General features: G+C 31.1%; 1 protein-coding gene across 1 annotated transcript; it reads left to right on the forward strand.

Annotated features, from left to right (window-relative positions):
* The first annotated feature begins 57 nt into the window (after positions 1-57).
* LOC145307091 (uncharacterized) lies at positions 58-16,484 on the forward strand. Its single transcript, XM_080149426.1, has 16 exons — positions 58-179; positions 544-633; positions 2,030-2,046; positions 2,143-2,178; positions 2,812-2,881; positions 3,235-3,276; positions 3,661-3,774; positions 5,711-5,782; positions 6,167-6,239; positions 6,558-6,603; positions 7,314-7,391; positions 7,984-8,086; positions 9,530-9,567; positions 9,830-9,893; positions 10,557-10,649; positions 15,205-16,484. Exons 3-16 carry the CDS (start codon positions 2,044-2,046, stop codon positions 15,213-15,215), a joined length of 843 nt encoding a protein of 280 aa, XP_080005552.1. The 5' UTR covers positions 58-179; positions 544-633; positions 2,030-2,043; the 3' UTR covers positions 15,216-16,484.
* Positions 16,485-22,391: the final 5,907 nt, after the last annotated feature.

Below are 22,391 nucleotides of genomic sequence, written 5' to 3' on the forward strand. Positions count from 1 at the left end.
TGTTCAACAATACCATTTTAAATTGTAAAATTTAATTACAATTTGATTATTTAGGGTGAGGCATGGAGTTGTCAAAGTTCCTGCCTCTTTTTTAATAAAAGCTGAAACAACTTGTAGATATTATAATGGTACCTCAACTATAACATTTACAGACTGTATTCAAGTGCCATGTCCTGAAGGTATATTTATATCTTTTTCTCATATTCATTCGAATTCGGTGGATAGAAACTGGTTCTCATCCATATGAAAAATCTATTTCTAGTATCGTATCATATCCAGCTTTCTACGAATATAAAAATGTGCAATCATAAGATTTAAACCAGTTTTTTTAGCCGGTGCCTTTTGCACCTCGGGGCTAAAAAAACTAGTTTTAATCTCATAATTGTATATTCTTAATCCGCTGAAAGCTGTTTATAATACGATGCAAGAAATAACTATTATTGACCTTAAATTGAATTTATCTAAATAGAAAGTAGAGAAAGTAGAAAATAAAATAAAATTTAATTAGATAAAAATATAAGAAATTAATTGTGATTTGGTCAGGAACATCTGGCATTTCTACAGTGTGCTGTAATCCAGAAACAGGCCAAACTGGAAATGTTGATACAACAGATTGTGTTAGTGAATGGACACAGGAAAATTGATTTATTCTAAAATAATAAATAAAAGGCATTTAAAAAATAAATTAGTGAAACAAGAATTTTTATCTTTTTTTTGGTGTTCATTCACAAGATTTTTCATTTTAAAAACCTTTCTTAATCTGAAATATCATATAAAATATTTGCCCCCAGCCAAATTTGGTTGATTTATGCAAAAAAATCTTTTAAAATCTGCAAAAAAACCCCTGTTTTTAGGGCTTTTGTGTGATCTCAATTTTAAAGATTTTTGTAAAATATCTATTCTAGTGTGTCGATATAAACCTGAAATTTACCAAAACAACTTTAAGTTGGAGGGGGGTCTGTGCACTTAATGGGAAACCACAAATACAATTAATGGTCTTCTTATCAATAAAGGGGGGTGGGTGGATGGGGGGGGGGGGGGGGGATGCTTGGTGCTGAAAGCTCGTAAACCATGAGCAAAATGGACTGACTATTGAGCTAGAATTTGGAAACTTGTTACATAAGTCTGGTCCAACAGGTACTACATCTAAATGAAAAAAGAAATTAATTTTTTTATTTTTAGGTTAGGTAAGAAAAACCCTACAAAAATGGGATTTCACTTTGGAAGATTAATTGCCACAGTTTCATATATTACAATTGAGACTGACCCCATTTTTTGGGGTAAATTTTAGGCTTATATCAACACACTAGAGATAAAATTTCGTAAAAATCTTTAAAATCAAAATTACAAAAAGCACTAAAAACAGGTCTTTTTGTAGATTGCAGATTGCAGTGCTTGTGTGTTCGCAATTTTTACATTACAGAAAAAAATATTTTGCATAGGTGATTTTTTTGCATAAATCAACAACATTTTGGCTAGGGGCAAAAATTTTATCAAAATTTTTCCAGGTGGGGACGATTTAATACTTATGTAATATATTTAAATTTGCAATTCAACTTGATACAAATTAATTAAGGTGCCGTGTTTGAACATTTAAAGAACTTAAGCGACACTATGTTTATTTAGACCCAGATTATTGGTCAGATTTTAGAATACAGGTCTTTCATTGTTTTGATTTTAAAAAATTAGTGATTTCTTCTTCATTTAGATTTGTTTTGAGCTAATTGTTGATAAAATAATAAAAGAATATATTTTCTCGTATTCATTTGAATCCGGTGGATAGGAACCGGTTCTCATCCATACGAAAAAACTATGTCTAGCATCGTATTATATCCAGCTTTCTACGATTATAGAAATGTACAATCATAAGATTAAAACTAGTTTTTTTAGCCGGTGACTTCGTCACCTCGGGGCTAAAAAAACTAGTTTTAATCTCATAATTGTACATTCTATATCCGCGGAAAGCCGTTTATAATACGATGCGAGAAATAACTATTCTAACATTTTAATAAATCAATAATTACTTAATAGAATGCAGAAGACATGGTGAGTTGAGTTTTATTTTTTAATTTGATTTAATAAATAAAAATTTACTAATGTTAATATTATTATATTTGAATGATGATAAACTTTTTATTTTAGTTTGAAAGTGGAGTAGATAGTTATAACATTACTGAGGCATAGAAGTTATTATTCACTAGATATTGTTTTGCATTTTTGATAGATAATTACAAAAATGTGATATATGGCTTTTTAAATTTGGTTGTATAATCAATTTTTCCTTTCTCTTGCTCCAGTAAATAATATCAATTCTTTGAGTAAAAATTCCTGTTAAAGCCATTACAACAATGTTAGGATTATGAAAGACTTAGAAATTGTGTGTTATTATTTTCATGCAAATTCAAAATGAATCAGGCTTGTTTATCTCTCTTAAAAGACAGAAAATTTTTTACATTTATTGTTTCAACTTTATATTTGATAGTTTTCTATGAAAAAAAGAAAAAAACTTGTACTGGAACTGAATAATTGTTTTAAGCAACTTTTTTAAATTTGCCAATTCTGAATTCTCCCTTTAAGACATAGGTGAAAAATTGAGTAAAAGGAGAGATTTATTTTAGTGTTTATTCTGTAAAGTTGTGTGTTATTGTTCAGTCAAATGCGCCTATTTAGTCAAACTCATCTTAATTTTGACCAAATGTACTTATATGAAACTTTAGACAACTATATAGAAAATATGCAAATGACCCCCTTTATTCTTGTTTATAGGACAGTTTTTCTAATAAAATATGATAACTAATTATTTGCGGCTAGTACATAAAAGGTAGTATTTCAAACCAATCTGACTACACAGCTGGGGATGCTATACATACTTTAGATTTAGGTAATTTTATATTAAATTTATATATCTTTTATTTTCCCATTACTTTTATTGATACTAGCTGCTAAGAACCTAAAAGCCTCTAGGTGCATTTAAAGTGCCAAACCCCTTTTTTTAATTTAAAAAAAAAGAAAAAGGAAAAAATATTAAAATATTTTTGGCTGGGTGGAGATACCCTTCCCCAAAAATAGTTAAAAACCTTTCCTGGACCTATATGAATCTTCACTGTAAAGCAGAAACATATCGGTTCAGCGGTTAGCGTGATCCTTCACTGCAGACAAAAGAAAAGCTTACTACTTTATATAATAGGTTACTATTTTTGTGTGGGGCAGGCTAATGCATTTTTCTTTTTCTAGTTGACAAGTTGCTAAGTGAAAGAAAATCATTCCAAGGAAATGGTAACAGTTTGATATTTAATAAGATGTTGCATTGTATCATAGTATTTTGAATCCACGTAGGACGGTCAAAGAGATTTTTAAAAAGATATTTAATAACTCAGTTTTAAGAATTTCTTTTACACAACATTTAACAATTTCTTGAATGATGCAGTTGTTTAAAAAAAACTAACTAAAATCACCTAAGTTTAACAAATCAATAATATAGCCTTTAAAATATTTGTTAATTTCCCAAAAAATGCATTAATAGTTATTTCATTCATTGTATTATAAACAGCTTTCTGCATATCTTAAATGTACAATTATATTATTAAAACCAGTTTTTTTAGCCACATATATTAGTCAGTTTCGAATGAATACGAGAACAAATTTTATTTCTGTTTTTAGAGGAGGATTTTGCAGAAAATGTTGTGTCGATTTCTAATTCGATCGTCTCCAATGTATCCCCATGGAAGGGGATGACTATTTCAACTCATAGATATAAAACTACTTCCACATTAGGTATATTTTTTAGCCAGTTTCTGGTCCTTATTTGAAAGAGGTAGGCTGTTTGTTTGTCTGTCCGTCTGTTATATTTAGATTTTGTTAACCACAGGCCTAACCATGTTCATCAACTTAAAAAAGATAAGATTCCATAAGTAGCAAAGCTCAAAAGAAGTTGTATCAACTTTTTTGCTTTTTATTTAAGATAGCTAGCCTGTCCTTTCAGTAAGTAGTAGATGTAAAATTTTTCATAGAATTCAGATATGCAATCGGTTTTTTTGTAAACCTCTTATTTTTAAAGTAATTTAAGTTTTTTTAAAAAATAATTAAGTCGGTTTTAAGGTACTAAAACGCAACAAAATAAAAGAAGAAAATAGCCAGTATAAACAAAAATAGTAAGATCTTTAATTTGACACCTTACTTTTAAAATTCTGTTGAGTAATTGTTGAAAAAATCTATTTTTTTAACCTCGGTTTAATCAAAACCTTAAACCTAAATATTTTCTCATACAGACATAAAAAATATGGGTTCATATATACCATTAGAATGAGAAAAATAATATGAATCCATTGTAAGCAAAATTGAAAAAGTTTAAAAAAATTGTAATAAAAAATAGAAAAAATAAAAAAGTTATTTTAAGAATTGTAACTACTAAACTAGCCAATCACAAATCGCAAAAATTAACGAATCGGGAAGCTTAATCTATAAAATTAACCTATAGAATTGCCAGAAAAAAAGGAGAACGTTCATACAATATATACAATAGATACTACAATAAATATAGTGATATTAAAGAACATGTAAAGAATGAAAAATTATGAACAAATATGCATCAGTCTGTTTATAAACTTCAAAACAATGCAGATAAAAATACATTATTGTTTCTTGTGTTTAAAAAATATCTGCTACATTGCATTGTCTTTTGTTTAGGTTTTTTTCAGGTTTGGTTCAAGCTAACCCTTTAAAGCCGAAAATTATGATTCTTAAAATAAACTTATTTTTTTATTATAGTTTTATAAAACTTTTTGAATTTTGCTTAGAATAGATTCGTAATATTTTTCTGATTCTAAAGGTATATATGAACCCATGTTTTTTATGTATGTTTGAGAAAATATTTAGGTCTAAAGTTTTTATTAAACCGAGGTTAAAAAAATAGATTTTTTTCAATAATTACTCAACAGAATTTTAAAAGTAAGGTGTCAAATTAAAGATCTTACTATTTTTGTTCATACTGGCTATTTTCTTCTTTTATTTTGTTGCGTTTTAGTACCTTAAAACCGACTTAATTATTTTTTTAAAAAACTTAAATTACTTAAAAAATAAGAGGTCTACAAAAAAAACCGATTGCATATCTGAATTCTATGAAAAATTTTACATCTACTACTTACTGAAAGGACAGGCTAGCTATCTTAAATAAAAAGCAAAAAAGTTGATACAACTTCTTTATGAATAAATATCGGGAAAACATTTACTATAGGGCAGTGGCATACAATAAAAATTAAATTTGATAAAATAGGGAAATCGTGAAACCTTTAAAATCACGCAAACTTTAAAATCACTTAAATTTAAAAATCTAGAAATCAATCTAGTACCGTTTTTAATAGACAAATCTTAATGTAACTTGATGGAAGTATGTAGAATATAAGCATATTCAATCCCTGATAATTTAAGTCGTCAATCCTGAACAGAATTGAAAAAATCACGAAAATCCTAAAACCTGAGAATCGATCTAGCACCCTAATCAATAGACAAATCTTTCAAAACTTGGTGAGAACATGTAGAATGTTTAACCAATTATTTCCTAAGACATAACAGACAGACATTTGGAATTATAGAGTAGTTTCGCTACTAAAAAGATACATATAATGATTCTGCTGACATAAGAACTGAAACATTGCTATGGTGAAAGATATTTTTCTTGAAAAATGACAGCCAATTTATGAAAAAATTTCAGTGTCTAATGTTGAAAAAGCTGGTTTTCAGTACCTTGGTTCTAGAAATATCAATGATTGTACCTGTACTTATGGTAAGTTTCTAGTATTGCTATGGAGAATAATGTGATTTTATCAACTAAAATTATTAGATTTCTATGCATATGTACATTGTACATCTAGTTTATGCAATGTTTTGCAATGCTTTAAAAGACATATGTAAAATTATTTTTGAGGTTTTCATATCATCTCTCTTTTTTTCTTTGTTATAACAACCAAACTGTTCTTATTTATGGCCATTTCAAATGCGAATATGAATGTCTCGATATGTAAAAACATTCTAAAGCAACAGGCATTCTATACAACTTTAGAAAAGATTTAAAAAGAAAAGATTATTACTTAAATAAAATATATTTAATGATGCTGATATTTTTCTTAATAACACTTTTATGGATGTTGTCATACTTGTCTTTTCTTAGAAAAGACGATGACATACTCAAATATGGAAGTGAGATATCAAACGAGTAGAGCTGATGAGCTGCATAATAATAGGTAGGCATTTCATATGTTACTGCACCTAGAGGCCTCTGGAGGTAAGTGGGGAAAGTTAAAGGTAGGGGGTAGTCCACTCTAACTTTCAGTTTTAAGTAGAAATATAAGGGGGCGGTGGCGTATCTTTTTTCAATTCTCTTTTGGGAGATTGGAGGTACCCTCCATAAAAAGGAGAACCTGATCAGTCCAACGGTTAATGAGATCCCTAGCTATATACAGAGAAAAAGTCAAACACTCTGTTAGTTTCATATCAGGAAAAATAAAGGAATTAGATTTATATTAATATTCTTCAATCTATTCTAAATTTAATATATTAAGGATGAGAAATGCTTCAATTCAAGTCCCTGATCACATCATTCAACAGGTACGAGAAAGCCTAAAATGTCACGTGTGACGTCATAAAAATAAGTTTAAAAAGGAAGAATGAGAGGAGAAGTGGGAAAGGAAACTCCCAAAAAAAGATATGGATTTTTATGAAGTCACACGTGACATTTTTAACTTTCTCAACAGGTACAATTTAGATAAATTGATTGGCGCGACGAGCTCTGTTTCGAATAGTTGGAGGCAAAAAAATGACAACGAGTTTTCTTGAAATTTTAGTGTTTACTACGTGATTTTTCAGATAAGGTGAAGCATAAAATTACCTGTACATTCTATTGGGATCATAGGAAATATTTGGATCCTTGGAGGAATAGCAGGTTGATCTTAATTAAGACAATAGACGATAAATAGACGCTCCCTAGTCCCAATGATGATTAACAAAATTAACTCCTCTCTAGAGTTCGGATATGTCAAGTTTAGTACAAATTCATCAAAATTGAATGAAAGCTAAATTTTTATGAAGCCTAAAAATGAGAGAACTTATTTTTAAACTTTGGACACCAGTATAATTTACAGATCAATGGCCCCTACCTGATAACCCTGATAAGAAGCAAAATTAAGCTTGGTCGCATACATAAACATTCTTGCATGAATATTGTGGATCTGCAGCCGTGTGTAAGACACATGTATGCCGCATGGAAATTTTAAATGCTGAAGGATAAGGTTTAATAATTATTGGAAATTTATTTTTAGCTTGGAACTGAGTGTATAGATAGCGTAACAACAAATTATCTTATCCAAAATGCTGAGACTCAACAATTTCCAAATCAGGTACTTCAGAAAACTTTATATTTTTTATATTAAAATTGTCTTTAAAGTGTGATTCTGATAAAAAATTCAAAATGAAAATTTCCTCTCAACCCCCTTACCTTTTTTCTCCCCTTCTTATCCACTTCCCTTTTAGTTACACCAAAAAAAACAAGTTTTACTCCAACTTTACTCCAACAAAATATTTGATTTTCGGCAATTTCAAATGGAATTAATTGGCTGAATTGCAGACCCTGACTTTACTAAACACTATGGAATTCTTAAAAACAGTATAACTAATGCTATATATTCTTTACAGATATCTTCTAATAGTATAACATAATTTGGGGGGGGGGGGAATTTTCGGGTAATCACCACTTAACCCCCCCCCCCCGTGGACGTCCTTGTATCCAGTATATAATATAATTGTTTGTCCGTTTGTCTGGCAGTCATGCTACAAAGGTTTCGTGATTTTCTACATTTCCATCATCATTCTCTCCTTCTTTTATTTCTATTCTTTTATATGATCTCTGAACATATGCGATTTAGCTTTGTCCGTTTGTCAGTCTAGGAATTTTTGCTTAGCTACTTCTGGATGTTGTCATGCTTGTTTTAGGTATCACCTGCAACTATGGAACAGAAAATAGGAAGCGGCCTTGTGGACAATATTCTTGGACTTAGCATTTCCAGTAGTAATAAAAGCTTTACTATAAGTGATGGTAATTTAGTATTAATAAATATGTAAATTATTTTAAGCTACTACTGCTTCTAAAATATGTATGTATATAACTAACGCTACGCCCCTAGAGGCCTCTAATGGCATTTAAATTTTAAATATTCAATTTGAGAAATAATTTATCTATGGTCCATCAGCTTATGTCTCTATGCAGCGCCACTACGCTAGCGACACTATGCGGCGGAAATATTTAATTTTTTTTCAATTTTATTGTGATTGCTCCTGGGAGGGTGGTGGTATTCTCCCCCAAAATAGTTTTAAACCTTCCCAGGACCTATGAGAATCTACCCTGTTAAGGAGAACCTGATCGGTTCAGCGATTAGCGAGATCCTTTGGTACAGACACACAGACAAAGAAACAGACAAACATCCTGTTACTTGCAATTGGTAATTTAGTCTCTGTATTGGCCTATCATTGGTCATTTGTATTGTATGACGTCATTTTTATAGGCCCTATAAAGACCTTCTATTTTGTTTGTGAGTTAACCTTTCATATTATTCTCTACATTATGTATTGAGAACTCTGCATGGTAATAATTTTGGTACCTTAACTTGCAAGATGAAATAATCATGCCTATATCTTTGAAATTTACGGCTACGCCCCTAGGGACCTTTAGTGGGACTTTTCATGTTTTCTTTAAAAATATATAATTCATTTTAAGATGAGTTGCTTCTTAAATAGATTTATAGTATAGATGTATAAACAGATTACTAAATGTTTCCGATTTGCAAGGACCTATAATTCTACAGACGAGAAATAATTTCATTAAACATTGTTTTCTAAATTCAAATGTTTAATGCTTTTTGTGAAAAATTGTCATTTCTGTCTGAACTAATTTGAAGTTTTTAAAACTGCCATTATCAATTTTTCACGCAACTTACTATAAAATCATATTCATAATCCGATTTACACTACTGCATTTTTAAACCTGGTTATTTGCGATTAACAAGACATTTTTCTAATGATGTGAATATTTTCCTGAAAATCATAATTATCAAGTTTTTAGTGACATTTAGCAATAAATATATAACTAATATATTGCAGATGTTCACAAATTTATTTTTTGCCTGAATTTAATTTACTTAAATGTTTCATATCAATGTTTTTTCAACACTGACGCCGCCCTGCGGGATTTTAAAAAAGAAATTCGGTATTTTTGGCGATATCTCTTAGGAGGGTGGTGGTACCCTCCTCCAAAATAGTTATAAACCTTTCAAGGATTTATAAGAAGGTACCCTGTAAAGCAGAACCACATCGGTTCAACATTAGCGAGATTCTTCGGTGCAGACAGACACACAGACAAACATCCTGTTACTTTATGTGTACCTAACTTTTATATGATATTCGTAAGAGAATTTAAAAAAACAAAAGCTCTAATTATATTATTGTTGTCTTTAAACATTTTCAAAATGAAATATTTTTCTAGGTATGGACCCTTTCAAAATCTTCATTAGCCATCTAGAGGTAAAAATAATTGTTCTCTTTATTTCTATTGGGAGAAAAGGGGGTTGTCGACCCTTAACTTTCAATTTTAGTTTTAGACAAGGGGTAGTGGGTAGTTTTTCTTTTTTTTTCAATTCAGGTTAGATTAGGTTAGGTTACATTTTGTACTGGGTAGCTCCGCAGTCTTAGGTTACGTTAGATATAGGTCAATTATTAAAAAATAAAGGGGGGGGGGGGCTATCAGGGCTCAACAGGCCCCTTATTAAAATCACCGTTTTTTTAGTATGCCAACTCCGAGAAGACTTGTGCTTTCTGGCAGTTCAATACAAATTCATGGAATACTAAAGGTAAACTTTTTCAGGGATCTAAAGGGATAAGACAATTGCCGATATAATGATGAATATCCCGAATGATGATAAACAAAATTACTCCTTCTTTGGATGAAAATTAGTGGTTGAAACGTTTGGACACAACTTAATGAACAAACCATTCAAAATTTATCAAAAGTCCCCAAAGTTGTAGAGCCAACGAATAAGAAAATGTTATCAAAAACTTTGGGGACTAGTCTCCTCCCTCCCTGATATACTACTTATTAACATATTTGTACTTGGTTAATGTAATTCATATTTAAATTCATGTTGATTTTTCATGTTTTAACAATTTTCTATCAATTTGACTACTTCCTTGCGGCTACGCCCCTAGAGGGCCCTCAAGGGTCATTTGAGTAAAGTTGGACAAGTCGACCCTCGACTTTTCATTTTAGTTCTAGAAAGAAGAAAAAGATATTTTTTTGGAAGGGGTTGGGCGTTTCCAGAGCCAATTTATCTCGGGAAGGTGGGGGTACCTATCCCCTGAATAGGAATAAACCTTCCCTGGACCCATTAGAAGCTTAACTGTACAGGAGAACCATATCGGTTCAGTAGTTAGAAAGAAACTAAGCTACATAAACACAAATAGACATCATGTTACCTTTATAAAAGGATTTAATTTTATGATTTCTTTATTTCCAGGATGTTATTACAACTTTGAGTTGTCAAGTGATGCTGAAACAGTTTGTGATTGCTATCATCTAACTAACTTTGGCATCATTGTGGATTATACGGGTAGGAAAAATGGTTGTGAGGTGTTTTTCCTGAAAGCGAGCATCAAACCACCTCCCCCATTTCTTATTATTTAAACAATAAAAGGTAAAAGAATATGCATTTTATACCTGTGAAAATAGAAAGCGCTAGCGCTAGGTGTAGAGTAGACTTTGACAAAAGATTTTTGGCATATTATATCTTTGGCCTTATGTGTTTAAATTGAAATATGCAGAACACCTAAATTCATCTTCCAAGCCATTCCCTAACCATTAAAATTTTTTTATGATATAACGGGATTTCAAAACTGCCCTTTGAAAAGGCCTAAAAAATATCTTTTTTGTCACTTTTTTCACTGCTTATAGTTACAATTTATTAAGATATTATGCTCAATTAAAAAAAATCGGCGCCTCCAGCACCAAAACTGGCAGTTAAACCTCTGTGCCCCTACTTGCCCCCCTCTTCGGCCAACACTAGTTATCTCAAGAAGTAAAAGAGATATCAACACACAGAAAGAAAACTTTTTTAACATAACCGAACTCAGTAATGTTTAGATTTCATTTTGGGACTTTCCTTCTAGGGGCTTGTGGAGCAAAAGACCCCCAAAAACACTAATAAAATGAGTTCTGAACTTATTTTTGCATATATCAACCAGTTTTTTTAATAAAAACAAGGATGACAACATCCATAAAAAGCGAAGCACTGAAACGGTAGGACAAACGGACATTAACACTTGTATAGTTTCATAACTGAATAATCCTAATATAAATGTATAAGAGTCAAAGCAAAATTGTAAGTAAATTTGTTAAAAAACTGCTTGATACAGGATAATGTTTAAGGACATACTTACATTTTTAAGACTTGATTATAGAGTTGCTTCGTTTATTACATTATACTTTGTTGTCCCAGGAATTAATATACCAAAGATCAGATCAATCCGATTTAAATCACATAAAAATTTGATGTTAAAAAAGTAAAAAAATCAACATGTTTAAAATGGACGTACGGACATTTTGGTAATGATTATAGAGTTGCTACGCTTTCTAAATCGTACCTAACTGCTAAAGGAATCACCATGCAAAATTTGAAATTGATAGGACAATTCTAACATTAACTAAATTAACTAAAAAAGCTATCCGTTACGGACGGACGTACGGAGTGACGGACGAACGGACGGACGGAGTGACGGACGGACCGACCCTAATTATAGAAAAGCTTCGCTTAAAAAAAAAAATTAATAGGGGCTTGTTTGGCAAAAGTCCCCAAAAACTAAAATATGAGTTCTGGACTTATTTTTCAATATCAACCTAATTTTTTTTGAGAAAACTTTTTTCACATAACCAAACTCAGCAACCTATACAGATTTCATTTCGGACTCTCCTTCCAGGGGCTAGTGAAGCAAAAGACCCCCCAAAACACAAAAAATATGAGTTCTGAGCTTATTTTTAAAGATATCAACCTGATTTTTTAAAAGAAAACTTTGTTAACATAATAGAACTCAGTCATATTTACTTTTAAATAAACTGAACTAAGTAACCATTATAGATTTCATTTTGGGACTTTCCTTCTAGGGGCTTGTGGAGCAAAAGACCCCCCAAAACACTAAAAATATGAGTTCTGAGCTCCACAACTTTTTTTTAACATAACCAAACTCAGTAATGTTTACAGATTTCATTTTAGGAATTTCCTTCTAGGGGCTAGTTGGGTAAAAAAAAAAAAAACTAAAAATATGAATTCTGATTTTATTTTTAAAGATATCAACCTGATTTTTTTTCTTCTGAAAACTTGGTCAAAATAACCAACCTCAGTAACATTAACAGATTTCATTTCAGAACTTTTCTTCCAGGGGCTACTGGAGCAAAAGACCCCCCAAAACACAAAAAATATGAGTTCTAAGCTTATTTTTAAAGATATCAACCTTATTTTTTAAAAGAAAACTTTGTTAACATAATAGAACTCAGTCATATTTACTTTTAAATAAACTGAACTAAGTAACCATTATAGATTTCATTTTGGGACTTTCCTTCTAGGGGCTTGTGGAGCAAAAGACCCCCCAAAACACTAAAAATATGAGTTCTGAGCTTATTTTTAAAGATATCAACCTGATTTTTTTTTGAAAACTTTGTTGGGGGAGTATTTTGCTCCACAAGTATTTAATTTCTAATCATAAAAAAGAAAATTTAAATTTATGATATAATAAATTTAAGAAAACTCTGTTTTAAAAGAATTCGATTGTGGCGACACTTTGTGTGTTCAAATATTGAACTAAAATTGTAATCATATAATAAACCCTTTGGTGATGGTAATGTAAAGAAAAAAATATAATTTGAAAGATCTTTCTAAGATCATTTAAATTATTAAACATTTACTTCCGTTTAAATAGTAATGCCGGGTGAGTAAAATAGATTTATTGAGAAATATATATGCATATAGAAAACTAGCCAATAGGGAGATAGTTATATCGAGCCAACTCTAGTACATAATATCTCACAGATAGAGCAAAACGCGCTTTTGTTTGCTTAAAAAACGGCTTTTTCCGACGATTTTTATAAGGTACAGGGAAAGGAAGAAATTTTCCGTATTATATAAAATGTGCATAAAATTGCTTTTTTCTCCCATTATAGTTAAAATTAAACTTTTTCACATAGTTCTTGATTCTTCCTAACTGTTAAGCTGACTTTTAAAATAATCCTTGCTTTAAACCAATGTATAGTTACTTAGAAATTGATAAAATAAGCAATATTTTTATTGAAAACCAAACACAATAACAAAGCTATAAACTGGTTTTTTTATTAGTATCTAATTAATTTTAGATGGCCCATCTCTCGCCCACCTTTAACTACAAATTTGTAAATAATAAAGACGCAATATTTCTTTATAAACAGTCTGATAAAAGTGTAAACTAATTCTCCAAAGTGGGTATTTATTGTCCATCACAATAAAAAAGGATTTTATTATTTTAAATAACCTCTGAGATTGAACCCTTTGTAGACAGTGAGGTATTTTTTGTCAATAATATGAATTTAAAATAGATCTTTATTACCTAATTACTACGTTATAAAAAAAACTAATTGGCAATTTTATAGCATAAAATAAATCCTTAACAGTAAGTAAATTGTTTCAACTATATGTGACAAGTTAAATATCCCTACAAACATTATAAGAAACAAAAACGTTCAGATTTTCCCTGTTTTTTCCTTTTTCCCTCCCAAAATACCATAAAATCAAGGCATTATTCCTGGATATTTTTGTTGATAGGACGTTTTTGGTTGATCAGTGTAGTGAAATGTGCTTAGAAAATGTTAAGATTTGATAATCAGATGAGATTTTTACGTTCACACTCCCTTTAAGTGTTTTTTGTGGGGTCTTTTGATCTTCAAGCCCCTAGAAGGAAAGTCCAAAAATGAAATATGTAACGGTTACTTAGTTCAGTTTTATCTAAAAAGTTTTCTTGGAAAAATCAGGTTGATATCTTTAAAAATAAGCTCAGAACTCATTTTTTTTGTGTTTTGGGGGGTCTTTTGCTCTACTAGCCCCTAGAAGGAGAGTCCCAAAATTAAATCTGTAGAGTTCTAATGAGTTTGGTAATGTTAAAAAAGTTTTCTAAAAAAAATTAGGTTGGTATCTTTAAAAATAAGCCCAGAACTCATATTTTTAGTGTTTTTGGGGGTCTCTTGCCAAACAAGCCCATAGAAGCAAAGTCCCAAAATGAAATCTGTAAATATTACTGAGTTTGGTTATGTTAACAAAGTTTTCAAAAAAAATCAGGCTGATATCTTAAAATAAGCTCAGAACTCACATTTTTAGTGTTTTGGGGGGTCTTTTGCTCCACAAGCCCCTAGAAGGAAAGTCCTAAAATGAAATCTGTAAACATTACTGAGTTCGGTTATGTTAACAACGTTTTCTTTCTGTGTGTTGATATCTCTTTTACTTCTTGAGATAACTACTTTTGGCCGAAGATGGGGGCAAGTAGGGGCCGTGCTACCGTTATCTGTTGATATTTAAAAGGCCTGGCGCTAGGTCGCCAGTAGAGATAGAGAGCTGAACTTTTGTATATGTATTTCTAGGCTCCTAAAGTAACTTTTTAGGTTAGCAGAAGACTAATATTCGAAAAAGTGTATTTTCATGAAAAGGTCTAATCAACATCTATCAAATGTGGTTTATTTCACTTGCCAGAGGCTAGAAATATTTCTATTTGGTCTAAATTGCTTTATTTTGGTGAACATGGCACAAATTTTCAATGTAATAAGGAGAAAATTTTATATCTCACAATTTGATAAAAAAAAAAATTGTTACCAGGATGTTCTTCCTGACCCAAGCACTAATTTGAATACTGATATCTCTTAAGTTTTGTCTGTAAAGGTAAATATCTATCTTATGTGGCTTTTATTTGTATGTCTGTCTATTTGTACCAAAAATTCTTGCTAACTCTTGAACAGATATGGCTCTCCTTTACAGTTTAGTTTATAATTATATTTGGGATTGGTACCAACACTCTTCTAAGAGAGATCTCACACCCCCTCCCCAAAAAAAACCCTACTCTACTAATGTAATAAAATATAATTTCTTTAAATTTCAGGCTTTATTTGAACACCCCAAGAAGCCAAATGTAAGTGAAGAAACAACTCTTTAAAATGGACACATTCAATTTTTTTCAATGACTTTATGGTATTTTTTGTTGATTCATTGGATTGACTAATATCAGTTATATCATGTCTTAGCGGAGTTTTTATGAAATAGCTTGAAAATATGATTTAGTCTTGCTATGAATGCTTTAAAGAGATTATTTTCCTTTTAAAATGGATACATTTCACAGTAACATATTTTTATTTTTACCTTTTATTGTACGTATAATGGATATTTTTAGTAGCAAAGCTACTCTATAATTTGATATTTCTGTCTGAACTGTTTAGGGAGATTTTTCAATTTCTATTCGATTAAACAGCTAAAGTTTAAAGTCAATATTTCCTTCATTATGGAGCATATTATGGAATATGAAACATCCATAGCAGTTAGACTTCTGTAAAACAGCATTTTGGTTTGTAATAATCCTTATAATAAAGTAACAGGATGTATGTTTGTCTGTACTAAAGGATCTCGCTAACCGCTTAACCGATCGGGTTCTCTTTAACAGGGTAGCTTTTCATAAGCTCCCCATAGAAATCGACAAAAATAAAAAAACGCCGCCCTGAGGATATTTTTGCAATTAGCCAAAATCATAACTAACACTATCTATCGGCGAAAAAAATATTTTTGTTAAATAGCTGATTTTAAAATAGATTGAAAAGAAACAATTTGTCTGGTCCCTAAAGGCTTCTAGGGGCGTAGCAGCTAGTATTTGTAAAAGTAAAACTAATTTCCTGGGATTTTTTGTCTATAGATGAAAGAAGATGTATGTTTTATAGTTTAATTTTCAAATTGAAATATCTTGGGTATTTTTTATGCTTTGCTACTTATGGATGTGTATAATGCCTGTTTTATTTCTTTATGGTAATTTCTTAGGGGGACAAAGTGACTCAAAAATCAGCCATGTGACGTCATAAAAGTGAGAGGAGATGAGAGGAGAAGTGGGAAAAAACCTTAAAAAGTGACGGATATAATCACTCATTTTTATGACGTCACATGGCTGGTATTTGAGCCACTTTGTCCCTCTAGGTAATTTTAAATTTTTCTGTATTTATTTGTAAACATGATTTTAACTTAAATTATATTCATTTCATTGTAGAGAACATATCTTTAGAGTTCAAAAAGCAATATTTTTACTTTTTTTCTGTTCTGATTCAATTTTTTTAAAACTATTATTTTTTGTTCAAATACCTTATATTACCTACATCATATTATTGACAATTAATTTTTATATTTTGTATACTTTTAATATTATTACTAACATTATCTTGATTTTATGTGATTTGATAATAAAAAACTAACAAGAATCCTCTATTTATTAATATTTACAATGTCTACTCTATAATTAGTTCTGTCTGAATTATTTGTCAACTAGCAGCTACGCCCCTAGAGGCCTCTGGGGTTACTTAAGGTTGGGGGAGGGGTGTGAATTTGACCCCCTCCCCCCAACTTTTAACTTTAGTTTTAAAAGAAAACTAAAAAATATTATGGGGGTGGTGGGTGGGCATTTTTCATAGGAGCGATTTTTCTTGGGGAGGTTGTGGTACTCTCCCCCAAGATAAACCTTTGTATTACCTATAAAAAGCTACATTGTAAAGAAGAACCATATTGGATTTACATAATATTTTATTCGTTAGCTTTGCTACTTATGGAAATTGTCATCCTAATTTTGTGTATATTCACACTACATTCACTTTCTAAAAATCAAGATATTCTACAATTTGTGTTGGTCCATTTACCATACATATGTACGATTAGCTTTTTTAGTTAATTTTGACTTGATAGAATTGTCCTATCAATTTCAAACTTTGCAAGGAGATTTCTATAACACTTAGGTACGATTTAGGAAGTATAGCAACTTTCTAGTTGTAACCAGAAAGTCTGTGCGTCCATTTAAAAACTGTTGATTTTTAACTTTATTTACGACAACTTTTTGTATGATATAATTATCCTATTATTCTGATTTTTTCAATAATGATCAAGGGCAACAAGGTCCATTATTATCTTATAATTAAATCCTAAAAATAAAAGTATGTTCTTTTTCTGTAGTTTTACAATTTTTTTACAAATCTATTTACAATTTCGTTTAGACTACAAATAAATGTTCTACTTATCAAGTTCTGACAAGAATTATTGCACGTTTGTGTAACTACTTTTAATGGATGTTGTCATCCTTGTTTTAACACTTCTTAGATGTTGTTTACTTTGCTATATCAAGACTTTGACTATTGTGTAACATTAAATAACCAAGGCATGTTATAATCGTCCTACATATTCAAAACACTGGCTAAAGAAACATGTAGCAATAATGTGTAATAGTGAAAGAGTAGCAACTCTATAATAATTACTGTTTAGTCAGTTTATTTATTTTAAATATTCAATTTTAAGGTTTTTTCGCAAAAAAATTTTACACAATAGGACTTTGATTAATTAGGGGTTTCCCTCAAGCTTTCTAGTCGAGCACTGACCCCTACTCATTAATTCAAATAAATTAAAAATAGTGAGGGGATATTTTCAGGGATCTAAAAGAACATGACAGTGTACTCTCCCAACGATGATACACAAAATTACCCCTTCTGTAGATAAAAACTTAGTGGTTGAAACGTTTGAACACTCAATTTAATACATCAATACTAAATCAAAATTAATGTCCCCAAAGTTGTTAAGCCAAGGAATAAGAGAACATTATTATAAAACTTTGGGGACTAGTTTGATAAACAGTTGATTGTCCCATGAAAGATTATATTGGGTACAGGGTAGCCCAGCAGGAGGATAGCTCCCCCACCTACCCGCATGGGTTCGGCTTATTAAAGTCCTTAAGGTGGTTCTGTGTATCACCTCTGCCAGGGGACCTAACCCTGGTGGGCTTATTCCTGTTGTGCTAAAACTTTACGGGGCTACACAGTTCCTAATATAACCTAACCTAACCTGACCTAAAGTAATTGACAAAAAAATAAAACACTACCCTCTCCTATTTTCAATTTTAAAATAAATAAAGGGGTTATGGATTTCTATGCTCGACTAGTCACTTTAAGGAAATACACCAATTATCATAATATTTTACCTGAGCTGGATCTTTAAATCATTTTAGTGGTGAGCCAGATCGGGGTGAGCCAACTTTCCACCAATGAGAGCACAGCATTTTATGAAATGTGATTGGCTGAAATTCGGCGCACCCCGATCTGGATCACCACTAAAATGATTTAAAGATCCAGCTTTGTATGAAAAGTAAAGAAAAACAAGCTACTCAAGAAAGACCTAATAAATTATTCCATGAAGCAACACATTTTATAACAGAAAAACCTTCTATGTTGAATTTTGTGATATTGATACCAATTAATTTTTCACAAAAATTTTGGAATATTTTTTTTGTCTTAAAAACATTTAATTTCTAAATATACATATATATGTATATCATAAATTTTTCGATTAACAAATTAAGCAGCCTTTTTTTTTAAAAAACTTTTTTTTCTATTTCAAATAGTTAACGAGTAATAGTTACTTATTGCATCGTATTATAGACAGCTTTCCTCCAATATCAAAATGAAAAATTATAAGATTAAAACCAGTTTTGTTATCTAAAAAATCTGTATGTCTATTTAAAACATTTAAACATTAAAAATTTTTTTTTGATATTACTACACTTTTATATGTTGTTTGGAATAATAATTCATTTTATGATTAGGTATTAAAAGTAATTAGCAAAACATTCTTATATCAAAATCCTGAATTAGTTCTTCTTTTAAGGTAAGATTCACATAGGTACCAGGACATTTTAGGGCATCTTGTTTTTTTACCTCTTTCGTTGCCCTTTGAGTACAGAGCCCCTAGATTCTAAGGAAGCATTGGATCTACTGCAGTTCATGGTAAAATATTGCTGGTAACGAATATTGCCAAAAATCTACGAATTTTAAAGTCTGCTAGCTGCCAAACAGCTGAACGTACATATAATTCCCGCACACTGTTTTGAACAGCATAAGAAGGCCTACAAATAATGTGGAATAGCCACAAATCAATAATGCATAATTATCTCGCAGTGCAGAGAAATGCGCGAAAAAGGCCTATTTTACGCGTTTTTTCTTCAGTGAAGCTTGCCCTGTGCATCATTGGATCTTGGCTATTCCAGATTATTTGCAGGCCTTCTTATACCGCTTATAATGGTGTGCGGGTATGATCTCTACGTTCAGCCGTTTGTCAGCTAGCAGCCTTTAAAATTCATAGATTTTTGGCAATATTCGTTACTAGCAATATTTTACCGTGAACTGCAGTAGATCCGAAGCATTTGCTAATAAAGGGATAGGTGTATGAAGTGCATTTCACATGAATGATTTCAATCATGAGTTACAAGCATACCATCAAACATATATATAATATTGTATAACAATAAATAATCAATTAGAAACCACTAAAATAGTCAGCATGCTGTTTTTGTTTGAACAGGACAGCCGTTCATGTTACATAAATCCAAAAAAATATGATAATCAAGTATTTCTATATTTTTAAACTTTTAAAATTTTAATTCTTATATCAAATATGTCCCATAGATGTAGTTTAAACTATTGAACAGAAAAAAATACCTTGAACCTGAAATTGACTTATACACCTACGTTTCCAGGCATCTGTGCCCGACAGGATGGAGATATTCCAAAAATTCCAACTCTCACTTTTGTGTCATACCCATATTTAAAAAAATCACTCAGTTATCTTTCACACATGAGAAAATGAGATAGAAAAAAACGAAGGGAGGGATGTACCCCCCTCCCTCCCATATTTTTTATTTTTTTCTCAATTTTCTCAATTTTCACCTTTTTTACCATTTTCATTCTTTTATTCTCTAGAGCCGTGCCTCCAAAGGGAAGAGAGGGATGGTATGTTAACCCTTCTCATTTAATTTTGATTTAAAAAAAACAAGGATGACAACATCCATAAAAGCGATTATCTTAATTGGAAGGACAAACCAACACTAAGACTTGTAGAGTGTCAGAACTGAATAAGCAGAATATTAATGCATGAGACTAAACAAAATTTTAAGTATATTTGTTGCAAAACAGCCTAAATAAATGATACTGACGAAGCCCATTTTGTTCCGAATTTGTATCACTTTTGAAAAGTGCGACTCCAGTTACGTCATATTTTTCTTTCCCGAAAAAGGGAAGGGGGAAAGAAAAAAAAGGGAAGGGGGGAAGAAAAAAGAGATGAGAGAAAAGGGGGTTTTCCCCATCTCTTTTGAAGAGATTTTCTTCCCCCCTTCCCTTTTTCGGGAAAGAAAAATATGACGTAACTGGAGTCCACTTTTCAAAAGTGATACAAATTCGGAACAAAATGGGCTTCGTCAATGATACTGTTTGAGGACATACTTACATTTTTAGGACTTGATTATAGAGATGCTTCGCTTACAACATTGTACCTTGTTGTAGTAGGAATCAGTAAACCAAAAATCAGATGTATCTGATAATTTTAAGATACAAAAATTTGTTGTCAAAAAGAAATGAATCAGCATGTTTTAAATGAACGTACAAACTTTTTTGTAACGATTATAGAGTTGTTTCGCTTTCTAAGTCCTATCTTACAGTTATAGGAATCATCATGCAAAATTAGAAATCAATAGGACAATACTAACCTATTTAAATCAACGAAAAAAGCTAACTGTTATGAACGGATGTACAGACAGGCGCAAGGACCAACCCTAATCCTAGAAAAGCTTTGGTTTTAAAACAATTATCAGAGGTGGAGGGATGAAATTTTTTCTAAGTGTGATTTTTAATGAGGTACACTCCTCAAAATACAGTTGTGAATCTTCCTATGGACTTTTAAGATACTTCACTGTAAAGAGGAACCATATTGATTCAGCGGCTAACAAGATAATAAGCTATAGACAGACAGACAAACATCCTATTACCCTTAAATAAAGATTATTAAAGGTTGTGTGATTTATTATTAAAAATTATATCAAATACAATGCCGTTTTTATGGCCTTATTTGATTGACGGGGGGATGGTTGATACTTCCCCTTCATTTTTCTTTTAAACATTCAGGGATTGTAAGGGAAAAGACAATGCACTATAAATGTACAATAGCCTCAATGATTATTACCAAATTACCCTTTTTTAGAATAAATTTATTTGGTGTAAAGTTTTGACACTGTTAGCATATAGAACAACCAATCTAGTACCCATTATATTTAAGAGCAAATAAAACTTTGGGTGCCAGATAAAAGATATACTAAGAGATAGAAAGACTAGCAGTTCAGCAATTAGCAAGATCCTTTGGTACACACAGACAGACAGACATCCATAAACAAAGACTCAGAGACATCTTGTTACTCATTTAGTATATATTGAAATAATATGTAAATATTTTGTAATAACAGAAAAACAACTCTAAAATGCAAAGAACTTTATTTATATTCATAGAATAATTAATAATTCCTAAATTACTAATTGTGGCCAAATCATTATTCTTTATATCAATCAATTCTGGGTCGGTAAAGCATACCTCAGAAACTTAGAGAGTATTCATTTTTTTTTTAATGCAACTAGTTGAACTCAATACATAATTCGGGTATAAACCCTTTCGTGGCAACGTCCCTTAAGGGGTGATTCTTTTTATTTTAACAGTAGATTTTCTCCTATTTCTAGCCCCTGCGGAGGGCTCTAACCCCGCGGGGCCAATTGCCTAACCCTTTGGGGCAATCACCTAACCCACTGTAACCTAACCTAACATATTAAAAGCCATTTTAAAAATAAGACTAATAGCCCCTTAAGGGGCATTGCCACGAAAGGGACCCTTCCCCACAATTCTAAATCTGTTATGGAAAAAATAAAGTTTCTAACCTAATTTTCAAAAATATTATAAATTTTACAAAAATCTTTGCTACAGGCATGCTTTGTACAGTAATCAAATCAAAATATTCCTAATAAATATTAGGGTGGGCCAATTTCCCCCTTTTTTTAGATTTTACTGTTATCATAAGTTGTGGAAGTCATATATATGTATGATAAGCCCCATTCAAGTTTAAAAAGTGACTTTGCTCTTATGGCTGCCGGCGCGCGGGGGTTATAAAAAGTGCCCACCCCCTTATAAACCAAAAATTTAAATTCCTTAAAATACAGGCATGTTGCATATCAAAATGACCGCATT

The sequence above is a fragment of the Acartia tonsa genome, chromosome 15 (genome assembly GCF_053477335.1).
Source record: "Acartia tonsa isolate MP-2025a chromosome 15, ASM5347733v1, whole genome shotgun sequence".
Classification (NCBI taxonomy): Eukaryota; Metazoa; Arthropoda; class Copepoda; order Calanoida; family Acartiidae; genus Acartia; species Acartia tonsa.